Consider the following 12,327-nt stretch of genomic DNA (forward strand, 5'->3'; position numbering starts at 1 on the left):
TGATTTTAATGCGTAATATCCTAACTTTTTTTTCAGAGACTACTGCAATGATCTTAAAATATCAGATAATAATACCGAATTTCTTTTAAACTTTAATGAGTTTATTGATAGAAAAACTCCAAACAACCCGTCATGTAAGTATATGTTAATTTACAATAATTGCTTCACTGTGATTATATTCAAAGTGATCAAACCTTGCTTGGTTCAATGAAGTTTGTTGGTACCTGGTTTATTTATTTGCTTTTTTGAATTTTTAATGGAAAGTATCACAGTTTGGCCCCATTTTACTATATTAAATAAGTAAAATCAAATTTTCAAAACCACGTATTAAATACTTGCGAATAATTAGCTGTAAATAGGACATGACTACCTTTGCTCCTTTCAAATTAAGAAATTAATTTGGAATGATCTTTTGGAGGTTTTTCTTTGTTTAGTCTTGCTATATAGAGCAAATAATACATTTTTATTGACATTTATGTCATCCAATATAATGAGTTTTATTATGGATAGTGTAAAAATGAAGTAAAGAGATTTGTCAGTTTATGGTTTTCTTTCTTCCTGGTATTCAATTTTGATCACAGCTAACTTTAATCTTAAAAAATATGCATCTATAAATTTCCTCTTTTATGAAGTAAATCAAGTTGGAATAGATTTTATTAACTAGTTTTTAACCATTTTATTTGTTGTTCATTGAAATTTGCATCATTCATACTATGAAGCTTCGTAAATATTTATGAGTTCTTGACTTTTAAAACATTTAAAAATTTTAACTTTTTTCTTCTTAAAAATATTCCATTTATTAAAAAGAACTGTTAGGGGAAAATGCAGTATAAATAGGAAATAAAAGAGAAGAGAGAACTGCCTGCCAAAATTACCTTATTAAATATAACTTGGAAAAAAACTACACAAAATTGATTTTTTTATTCTCTTTTGCCTTTTTTATATTTTTTCACCCTCCATTTCCTCTCTGTCTCTCCCTTCTTTCTTCTCCCTTTCTTTTCTTTTCAAACATTGTTTCTTCTATCAGGAATGGTTAAATAAAGTGTTTCTAAAGTTATTTAAAAATGAAAATCCTTTATTAAAGCTATCTCTCAAAACATATTTACCTCATAAGAAAAAATAACTATTGAGCACCTCCAACACAAATTAGCCAGTTGCTTTAAAGAACTGACCTGGAAACCTGACTCGGGAGGATGAAGTCTGAGCACAGCCTTTCTGATATTATTATTTACTACCTGTTAGTAAGTAATAAGCGTTTCCAAGAGAGCCCTGAAGTGATAAGATTATTGAATATTCCTTTAAATGGATGTTCCTTTTCCCCACAGAAATATAAATAGAAATAAAATATTTCTGGTATAACATCACTCATATGGCTACTGTTGTTTATGTTTTTCAGTCTCTTCCTTCATTTCAGTTAACTTTATTCTGCCTCCCCTATAATTCTATGGGAATTGTTTGAGATGGTAATATAATAATGTAAAGAATTAAGAACTTATTGGATTTATTATAAAACGAGATAACAGCTATAAAATCATGTTTTCCTTTGACAGTATCATATATTAAAGATTTTTCTCAGTTTACCTTGTTATCAATAATCTGTAAAACCAGCTCTAAAAATAACTATTAGTGATTGAAATGTAACTGATACAAATTTTTTTTGAGGAGTGTAGTCAAGTTTATAATTGCTTTATAAAAGTACTTAATCCTCAGTAAAATTACAATTCTCACCTAATATTTTTTATTTTTGAATTAATGTATAAAATGGTAAAATACTAATAATATACTTACTGTGTATTATCAGCTGCAAGGGACAGATTTTAAGATACATTTTAGGCTTAGAGCATAATGAAAATATGAATGAAATCATAAAATTACTTGCAACATTGATTTGCAACATAGATTAAAATAATAGTCTCTTTTGTTATACCTAAAAGGGTTTGAGAATTAAAATATATCATTCACTTTCCAAATGGATTATTTTTAAAGTGATTGTTTCTAAAATAATGTAATAGTAAAGGTTTCTCATAGAATGAATCAAAATGAAGTCTAAAATATGGATTAAATAGATCCTTTAATCTTGGGTGAAAGATACATTGTTAAAATAATTAAAAGGGACTAAACCTCAACTCTTGTAGTGATACAATAGTAAGTAAGACCATATATTCATTATCTGAATAAAATGAAATCTTCTTAGTGTGAAGTTTCTGAGACTACTTGGAGGTTATTTCAAAGCTTTATGGGCTTAGAGCAAAGGAGCATTTTTTTAACAATGTTTATTAACTGACCTTTGGTCCTTGTCATCTGTTCCTTGCATTACCCTTGGACTTGGGCTAATATGTTCCTCAGTTTTTCCAGATATGACAACCTGAAGCTTGTGGTCTTTCATCAGTACTAGTAGATTACAAAAGCTAGTCTTAAGAGTAGTGCTGGTCTGTGAAAAGTTATTCTTGGCTAGAAAAAAATTTTATATGTATTAGTTTTATGTTTGTATATAAAATCGTTTATGAAATTACGATTTGGAATCTTTGTATACTAATTTGCCTCATTTAGAATTGGTTTTTCTACTACTAATATCATAAAATAATATGAGGAAGCAGAACAGTATAAAAAATGCACAGAAATAATAGGGTACATTTTTAATCATAGAAATATTATCTATTCTAAATCACTAATTATACTATGTGGGTTTAATTGAAACTATCCTTTTTCTGTGTTAGGCAACACAGATTTGATTAATAGAGTCTTGCTGGATGCGGGCTTTACAAATGAACTTGTCCAAAATTACTGGAGTAAGCAGAAAAACATGTAAGTATTTATTCTTATTAATATATTTCAGTTTAAGTTATCTCTGGGAAATGTTTGGAAAATAGGTCTCAGAAATTTAAAGTTTATTATTTATCTTTAATAATAACTTCTCAAGAAAATCATTTTACAATTGTCGACAGCTTCACTTTTCACTTGTGGGTATGTATGAGACTAACGTCTAATGTCTGCCGTTACTCAGATTTACACATGTATACACTGCAGTGTGAATAACCAAATTAAATAGGTATATTTGTGTGTGTTTCAGTGTCTTTGGCAAAACAGGGTTTCTAGTGAGTGTTCAGTTAGCTTTCTAATAGCCCTACCATACACCCAGTTAAAAAACTGAGAAATCTGGAGTTCTCACCATGGCGCAGTGGGTTAAGAATCCTACTACAGTGGCTTGGGTCCCTGTGGAGGTGTGGGTTTGATCCCAGTCACAGTGCATTGGGTTAAAGGATCCAGAGTTGCTACAGCAGTGGCATGGGTGGCAGCTGTGGCTTTGATTCAGTCCCTGGCCAAGAAATTTTTATATGCCACAGATGTAGCCATTAAAAAGAAAGAAATAGAAAAAAGAAAGGAAATAAAAAAGAAATTGAGAAATCTATGGTTCTCATTTCCAGTTTCTTCTCCATCCCATTTCCAATCAATCACCAAATGGTAAATATTTTTTTTAATTTTTCCTCTTTTTTCCAAACTCAAGGTCCTAATTTGCCATGTCTAAGAAACCACAGCAGCTTATTTTTCTGCCTTTAGTGCTTCCAGTTTCTCTACCCACAGTCCCCAGTCTATTCTCCATATAACTCATATTGCAAGAGTCTCACTTTTAAAATGGAGTTCTATTTTCAGGATAAAAGTGAAGCAGGCTCTCTAGCATGGATTTCAGGGTCATTCATGAACTGACCATTATTAGGGAGCTTATACTAGGAACCTCACTTCCTGTTGTTTCTCACCTCCTGCTTTAATGCTTTTATTACAGCAAAGGCTATCACTATGCACTAGCTTTCCCTTACACATACTCTCTGCTTTACATGTGATATCTTCCATTCATCTGTTAACTCCTTATCTGTCTTCAAAATGCAGCTATATATCACTTCTTACAAAACGTCTTCTTTAAGCATCCTCCCTTTCATTATTTTTTAGATATTTTAACTATTAAAACATAGTTTGCATTTATTGAAATATTAACTTTGGCTTTCTTTAGCTTAGAAACTCATTTGTTTTCCTTTGTATTGCCAACACCTAAACTAATACCTTACTAACAGTAAGTTGAATGAAAATTCCCTTCTTCTGTCTTCTCTTCCAGCAAGGGAGTGAAAGCACGGTTTGTTGTAACTGATGGAGGGATTACCAGAGTTTATCCCAAAGAGTAAGTTCAGATAACATCTGTAAAAGTCACTACATATAAGGACTACTCCAAGGATATATATATTACTGTATAAGGAAGCCATTCTTCAGAGAAACTGGTCGTTAATAGTAGATTAAATGGAGGTTGTTTAAAGTACTAAATTATTAAAATACTCCATTTCTTAAAAAAAATGCTACTATATGATTCCTCAATGATGTTTTTGCTTGTCACATATACTACCAAATTTAAGAGGTTTTAAAAGAGATTTTTCTCTTTCTAGACATAAACTAACTTGGTTAAATGAACATAGTGGTTATTACAGCAATATATCTGTTGAGAGCATTTACATAGAACATCATTGTTTTCGCTGATTTTATCTGTGTTTATCTTAAGAACAGTCCATTAAGTGGGCTGTGTACTCTTGTTAATATTAATTGACTTATTAACTGATTTATCCATAATTACCTGGCTGGTAAATGGCAGAGTAAAACTGGGATTCAGCTTTCTCTGCTCCTTAATTTAACTCTATGCTGATCTATTGCTTAGTAATGAGTGTTATTTACACCATCAATTTCCACTAATTTCCTCAGACATACCTGAGATGCAAACAAATCTGTAAAGTTCAGTGAGGTCCACAAAGGGAAAAGTAAGTTATCAAGGAGATTAAAGAATAAATGATGAGCCATTTCCTCCTTAGGGCTGGAGAAAATTGGCAAGAAAACCCAGAAACATATGAGGACAGCTTCTATAAAAGAAGTCTAGATAATGATAACTATGTTTTCACTGCTCCCTACTTTAACAGTAAGTATTGCTTTGGAATTCAGCCATCGCAGTTCCTTTTTCTACATAAGTTATTGCTACTACCTGCTTTTCCCCTAAACAATATCATATGCACAACATTGGAGAAACAGAGCATCCCTTTAGTTGAGGAGGCAAAATGCATAAATAGGAAATCAGCCATCCAGTAATGTAGAGACTGCATATTACAGGCCTGCACAATACATCGAAACACATGTAGATAATCCCTCATTTTCACATTTCATTTAGTCTTTTTTAGGGCCATGCCTGTGGCATATGGAGGTTCGCAGGATAGGGATTGAATTGGAGCTGTAGCCACCGGCCTACACCACAGCAACAGCAATGAGGGATCCAAGCCGTGTCTGCAACATACACCACAGCTCACAGCAATGCCGGATCCTTAACCCACTGAGCAAGGCCAGGGATCACATCTGCATCCTCATGGCTACTCATCAGATTCTTTTCCGCTGTGCCATGACGGGAACTCAACAAAGTGCAAATATATTGAAGAATTTTTAATGAATTAAAAAAATATAATTAAATCAATTTACTCTAATCAGTATTACTTGCATAATATTTATAAAATTAATAATAGCATATATTTAAAAATATTATTTGGGTACTTTCTCTAAAACTTTCTAATTTAATCCTTCACCCTCTCTGGGGGTTGGTCTTATTATCACAATTTTCACAAAAGAGGAAGGTGCAGTTTGGAGAATTTCAGTTTTTTCCAGGGACATGTGTCTTTTAAAATGTAAATGCAGTTTTTTGAATCTGAGATCTTTGCACTTTACTTGAGCAGCCTCCCAATATTTTAGCAAACATAAAGCAGAGGTTTGATGTGCAGCCTTCATATGTGAGAGTAGATGCATCTAAGCTGAATAATTCTCATCCCAAAGTCAATTAATGAAAATCAATTCACAGACACTCCAATTACCTTCTATGCCAGAATATTTAAGCAAAAAACTATCCCCCATACCTATTAAAAGAAATTTCATATTATTTGATTAATCTACATAGGTCTGTTGTTTTTTGTTTTTTGTTTTTTATTTTAGAAAGTGGACCTGGTGCTTATGAATCAGGCATCATGGTAAGCAAAGCTGTAGAAATATACATCCAAGGAAAACTTCTTAAACCTGCAGGTGAGCATGTATTTGTTCACATACATACAATCAAAATTAAATGTGACCCACTCTTCGTGTTATCATCTGGCAGTGCTGATCAGGAAAGCCATGAGGAAGCTTCAACCAAAATAAAATCAAAGACATGCAAATTTAAAAAATAAAACACAATTAGTTACATATAAATTGGGGATAAAATAAAATTGATACTGTATAGAGTTGAGGAATTTTCAAAGAAGACTATATGTTTCTATACTGTTGACACAAATTTATGGAGTTTAGTATTGTATGTCACAATTCCAAGTGCTAGACTGATCCAGCAATCCCACTCTAGAAGTCTATCCCATATAGTATTTTAAATATACAAAAGTAGATATGGCCAAGAATGTGAAATGTTTGTAATAATTTAAACAAGAAAAGGTAAGTTTGCATCTTTGGGGGAAAAGATAAATTATGGTGTATCTATACTATGTATCTGTTAAAAAGAATTAGGATAGGGATCTATTTTTTAAAAACCTTACGATATATAAAAGAGTTTTTTGATAAACCATGCTGTACAGTAGAAAAAAAATTGTCTTGGGGAAATAACAATTTAAAAATATATTTAAAAAAATAAAAAAAGACAATCACCAGAGAATTAAAACAAACAAACAAACAAAAAAGTTCATAAAATTGATCATCAATGGGAATTACAAGTGGTCTGGAGCAAACAAATGCAATAAAATTTTTTTAAAGTGTATAATTCAGTATTGTTTGAATTTTAGAAAGGGAATAGATTAGAGAGGCCAGATGGAGAAGATAGATAAATTTCTGTTCCTGAGGGTGGTTTTAACCCACAGCAGTTCAGCTAGGAGGAGTCACTCCATCACTCACTCACCCATTCATTACTTTCTCCATTCATTCAGCTGCTCATTTACTCATTCAGTTTTATTCTTTCAATATTTCATTCATGTGTCCCCTCTCTTACCCACTCATCCACCTACTCATCCTCTCATTTATCCACACTTAAACATATCCTAAGCACCTACTGCATGCACTACTCAGGTTAGGGAAGCCTCTTAAAGCTTACCACTTGAATAACCTCACAATTATAAATCTACTCTGGAAAGTGTCATTTTTTAAGCTTACTGTATTAATTGGCCTGGTTTAGCAAATGACTATGAATATAAATGAAGTGTATGTAATAGTGTAAGTGCTATTAGTATTACTTTCTAATGAAAACTCTAAGAAATATCTCTATAATAAACATTATATTCAATTTAATTCTATTTTATAAATTACCTAAATTAGCATACAGAAAATATATTGTAGCTAATTAAAGTTGCAACTTTTTAAATGAAAATTTTGTTTTTTTTGTCTTTTTGCCATTTCTTGGGCCGCTCCCGCGGCATATGGAGGTTCCCAGGCTAGGGGTCTAATCAGAGCTGCAGCCACCGGCCCACGCCAGAGCCACAGCAATGCAGGATCCAAGCTGCGTCTGCAACGTACACCACAGTTCACAGCAACGCCGGATCATCAACCCACTGAGCAAGGACAGGGACCGAACCCGCAACCTCATGGTTCCCAGTCGGATTCGTTAACCACTGCACCACGACAGGAACTCCTTTAAATGAATTTGAATCAAGTTTTCAATGCATATCTGAAATTAAACAGATAATTGTTTTTTTCTTGAGAAATTTATATTTGCCTGCTCAGGAATTTTCAAATGTGAGAGGAAGATAAGTGAGAATAAGAGCTTATTTTTAAATGTTTGTCATTTTTTATTTATATGATTTTTCAGTTGTTGGAATTAAAATTGATGTAAATTCCTGGATAGAGAATTTCACCAAAACATCAATCAGGGATCCGGTAAGATAATTTTTTTTTTTAATTCTTATGCTGTACTTACTGTACTTATTTATCTCAGAAAGCAAATAAAGTCTTAAACAGTGGCAAAATAAATTTTCAGTGCTACTATATTGAAGCAGAATTATGAATTCCTATTTTTTCAAAGATTTTTGGTCAACTAATAAGTAATAAAAGTAAAATATTTAAATACTATAATTAAAATGCTATTTAAATATTTATTGACTGACATTTTCTAATGTGTGAAGATAAACTATTGACTATTGTTTAATCTTTTACTGGTTAAATTACTGTAATATTTCTAACTGTAAGATGGAAATAATTAAAATTATATAATTAAACTCCAACTATAAAGATAATGTGATAATTGTATTTCTGTCTTTCAGTGTGCTGGTCCAGTTTGTGATTGTAAAAGAAACAGTGATGTAAGCAAATTCTTAAAACAAAATTTTTAACTTCAATTGTTTGTGTTCTCTAAGACTTTAATGATTTAAAATACTATAAAAATACTGTATAGAACTGTGAACTAATTTGTAGATAAAAATTTCAATATGCCTTTAACCTTAAACAGAGAAGCATTGAAAAACATTAAAAGACCTTATCAATATGGACTGTAGTCTCTTAAGTTTCAGTTGTGTTAAGAGTCTTGTGTATATATTTATCTTTAGCTTTGTTTCTGACCAAAGTTCTGACTGAAGCATACTTACTGATTATCAAAGAAATCTTCATCTTTTGCAGTTTACTTTTTTGTTTTTAATGGTTTTTATTTTTTTCCATTATAGCTGGTTTACAGTGTTCTGTCAGTTTTCTACTGTACAGCATTGTGACCCAGTTACACATACATATATATTCTTTTTTCTCACATTATCATGTTCCATCATAAGTGACTAGATACAGTTCCCAGTGCTGTACAGCAGGATCTCATTGCTTATCCATTCCAAAGGCAATACTTTGCATCTATTAACCCCAATTTCCAGTCCATCTCACTCCCTCCCCGTCCCTGTTGGCAACCACAAGTCTGTTCTCCATGTCCATGATTTTTTTTCTGTGGAAAGGTTCATTTGTGCCATATATTAGATTCCAAATATAAGTGATATCATATGGTATTTGTGTTTCTCTTTTTGACTTATTACACTTAATATTAGAGTTTCTAGTTCCATCCATGTTTCTGCAAGTGGCATTATTGTGTTCTTTTTAATGGCTTAGTAGTATTCCATTGTGTATGTATACCATATCTTCTAATCCCATTCATCTGATGGACATTTTGGTTTTTTCATGTCTTGGCTATTGTGAATAGTGCTGCAATGAACATACAGGTGCATGTGTCTTTTTCAAGGAAAGTTTTGTCTTGATATATGCCCAAGAGTGGGATTGCTGGGTCATATGGTATTAATATATTTAGTTTTCTAAAGTACCTCCATACTGTTTTCCATAGTGGGTGTACCAATTTATATTCCCACCAACAGTACAGGAGAGTTCACTTTTCTCCAACCTTCTCCAGCACTTATCATTTGTGGACTTATTAATGATGGATGGCCATTCTGACTGTTGTGAGGTGGTACCTCATAGTAGTTTCAATTTGCATTTCTCTATATTAATCAGTGATATTGAGCATTTTTTATGTGCTTGTTGGCCAACTGTATATCTTCTTTGGGGAAATATCTTTTTCAAGTTCTTTGCCCATTTCTCAATTGGGTTGTTGGTTTTGTTTTGCTGTTGAGTTGTATAAGTTGTTTTTATATTTTAGATATTAAGCCCTTGTCAGTTGCATCATTTGAAACTATTTTCTCTCATTCTGTACGTTTTCTTTTTGGTTTCCTTGCTGTGCAAAAGCTTGTCAGTTTGATTAGGTCCCATTGGTTTATTTCCACTTTTATTTCTGTTGCCTTGGGAGACTGAGCTAAGAAAACATTTCTAAGGTTGATGTCATAGAATGTTTTGCATATGTTCTCTTCTAGGAGTTCAATGGCACCTTGTCTTATCTTTAATCTTTAAGCCATTTTGAGTTTATTTTTATGCATGGTGTGAGGGTGTGTTCCAGTTTCATTGATTCACATGTGGCTATCCAGTTTTCCCAGCAATGATTGATGAAAAGACTGTCTTTTTTCCCATTTTATATTCTTGCCACCTTTGTCAAAGATTAATTGACCATAGGCATCTGGGTTTATTTTTGGGTTCTCTATTCTGTTCTGTTGGTCCGTATGTCTATTTTGGTACCAGTACCACACTGTTTTGATGACTATGGCTCTATAATATTGCCTGAAGTCTGGGAGAGTTTTGCCTCCTGCTTGGTTTTTGTTCCTCAGGATTGCTTTGGCAATTCTGGGTCTTTTGTGGTTCCATATATATTTTTGGATTGTTTGTTCTAGTTCTGTGAAAAACATTGTGGGTAATTTGATAGGGATTGCATTGAATCTTTAGATTGCTTTGGGTAGTATAGCCATGTTTACAATATTAATTTTTCCAACCCGGGAGCATGGACTATCTTTCCATTTCTTTGAATCCTCTTTAATTTCCTTGATTAATGTTTATGGTTCTCAGCATATAAGTGTTTCACCTCCTTGGTCATATGTATTCACAGGTATTTGATTTTTTTGGGGTGCAATTTTAAAAGGTATTGTATTTCTGTATTCCTTTTCTAATATTTCATTGTTAATATACAGAAATGCGACTGATTTCTGAATGTTCATCTTATATTCTGCTACTTTGCTGAATTTGTTGATTAGTCAAGTAGTTTTTGGGTTGAGTCCTTAGGGTTTTCTATGTATAGTATCATGTCATCTGCATACAATGACAATTGTACCCCTTCTCTTCCAGTTTGGATGCCTTTTTTCTTCTTTTCTTTGTCTGATTACTGTGGCTAGGACTTCCAATATTATGTTGAATAACAGTGGTGAGATTGGGCATCCTTTCTTGTTCCAGATTTTAATGGGAATGTTTTCACCTTTTATCCACTGAGTATTATATTTGCTGTGGGTTTGTTGTAAATGGGCTTTTATTATGTTAAGGTATGTTCGCTCTGAACCCACTTTGGTAAGAGTTTCTATCATGAATGAATGTTGGACTTTTTCAAATGCTTTTTCTGAATCTATTGAGATGATCATGTAGTTTTTGACTTTTGTTTTGTTAATGTGGTGTATGTCATTTGATTGATTTGCATGTGTTGAACCAGCCTTGTGAACCTGGGATGAATCCCACTTGGTTGTGGTGTATGATCTTTTTTACATGTTGTTGGATTCAGTTGGCTAAAATTTTGTTGAGAATTTTTTGCGTCTATATTCATCAATATAGTTTTCTTTATGGAGGTATCTTTGTCTGGTTTTGGTATTAGGGTGATGATGGCATCATAGAATGTCTTTGGGAGTGTTCCTTCTTCTTCTTTTGGAAAGTTTAAGGAGGATGGGTATAAGCTCCTCATTGTTTGTTTGGTAGAATTCGCCCGTGAAGCCATTAGGTCCTAGTCTTTTCTAGTCTTTTATTTGTAGGGAGTGTTTTTTATGACATATTCAATTTAATTTCTAATGATCAGTCTGTTCAGTTGATCTATTTAATTCATTTTTGGCAGGGTGTGAGTCTCTAGAAAGTTGTCCATTTCTTCTAGGTTGTCAAATTTGTTGGAATGCAATTGTTCATAGTATTCTCTCATGGTGTTTTTTTTTTTTTTTAATTTCTGCAGTATCCATTGTGATTTCTCCTTTTTCATTTCTTATTTTGTTTATTTGGATTTTTCTCTTCTCTTCTTGGTGAGTCTGGTCAGAAGTTTGTCAATTTTATTTACCCTTTCAAAGAAACAGCTTTTGGTTTTATTGATTTTTTTCCTATTGTTTTTTGAATCTCTATTTTATCGATTTCCTCTCTGATCTTTATGATTTCCTTCCTCTACTGACTTTAGGTTTTGTTTCTTATTCTGGTTAGTTAAGTTGTCGATTTGAATTTTTTCTTCTTTTTGAGGAAGGTCTGTATTGCAATGAATTTCCCTCTAAGCACTACTTTTGCAGCATTTTGCAGCATAGACTTTGCAGTGTGTCTTCATTCTCATTTGCTCGAGGTATTTTTTAATTTCCTTCTTGATTTCCTCATTGACGTATTGGTTTTTTTAGTCTCCATGTAGTTAGTTTTTTCTCATTTCTTTTCCTGTGGTTGCATTTCTAGTTGTGGTCAGAGAAGATACTTGGAAATAATTTCTGTGCTCTTAAATTTGTTGAGGTTAGCTTTGTGCCCCAGTATATGATCAATTCTTGAGAATGTTCCATGTGCCCTTGAGAAAAATGTATATTCTGATTTTTTGGGGATGTAATGTCTAGAAAATGTCAATTAAGTCTAACTTTTCTATTGCGTCATTTAGGAGCTCAGTTGCCTTATTGATTTTCCACCTAGAGGATCTGTCATTGATGTGATGGGGGTGTTAAAGTC

The 12,327-nt window shown here is 32.6% G+C and overlaps 1 protein-coding gene across 3 annotated transcripts in view; it reads left to right on the forward strand.

Annotated features, from left to right (window-relative positions):
• Positions 1–12,327, forward strand: part of CACNA2D1 (calcium voltage-gated channel auxiliary subunit alpha2delta 1) — a 482,485-nt gene that overhangs the window by 431,483 nt on the left and 38,675 nt on the right. For all 3 annotated transcript variants that reach the window (XM_047752036.1, XM_047752037.1, XM_047752038.1), the window contains 7 exons: positions 37–134; positions 2,718–2,805; positions 4,109–4,171; positions 4,848–4,951; positions 6,004–6,090; positions 7,850–7,917; positions 8,301–8,339. In XM_047752036.1, the coding sequence (XP_047607992.1) occupies positions 37–134; positions 2,718–2,805; positions 4,109–4,171; positions 4,848–4,951; positions 6,004–6,090; positions 7,850–7,917; positions 8,301–8,339 (547 nt within the window). The remainder of the gene's footprint in view (positions 1–36; positions 135–2,717; positions 2,806–4,108; positions 4,172–4,847; positions 4,952–6,003; positions 6,091–7,849; positions 7,918–8,300; positions 8,340–12,327) is intronic.

The sequence above is a fragment of the Phacochoerus africanus genome, chromosome 11 (genome assembly GCF_016906955.1).
Source record: "Phacochoerus africanus isolate WHEZ1 chromosome 11, ROS_Pafr_v1, whole genome shotgun sequence".
In the NCBI taxonomy this organism is placed as follows: domain Eukaryota; kingdom Metazoa; phylum Chordata; class Mammalia; order Artiodactyla; family Suidae; genus Phacochoerus; species Phacochoerus africanus.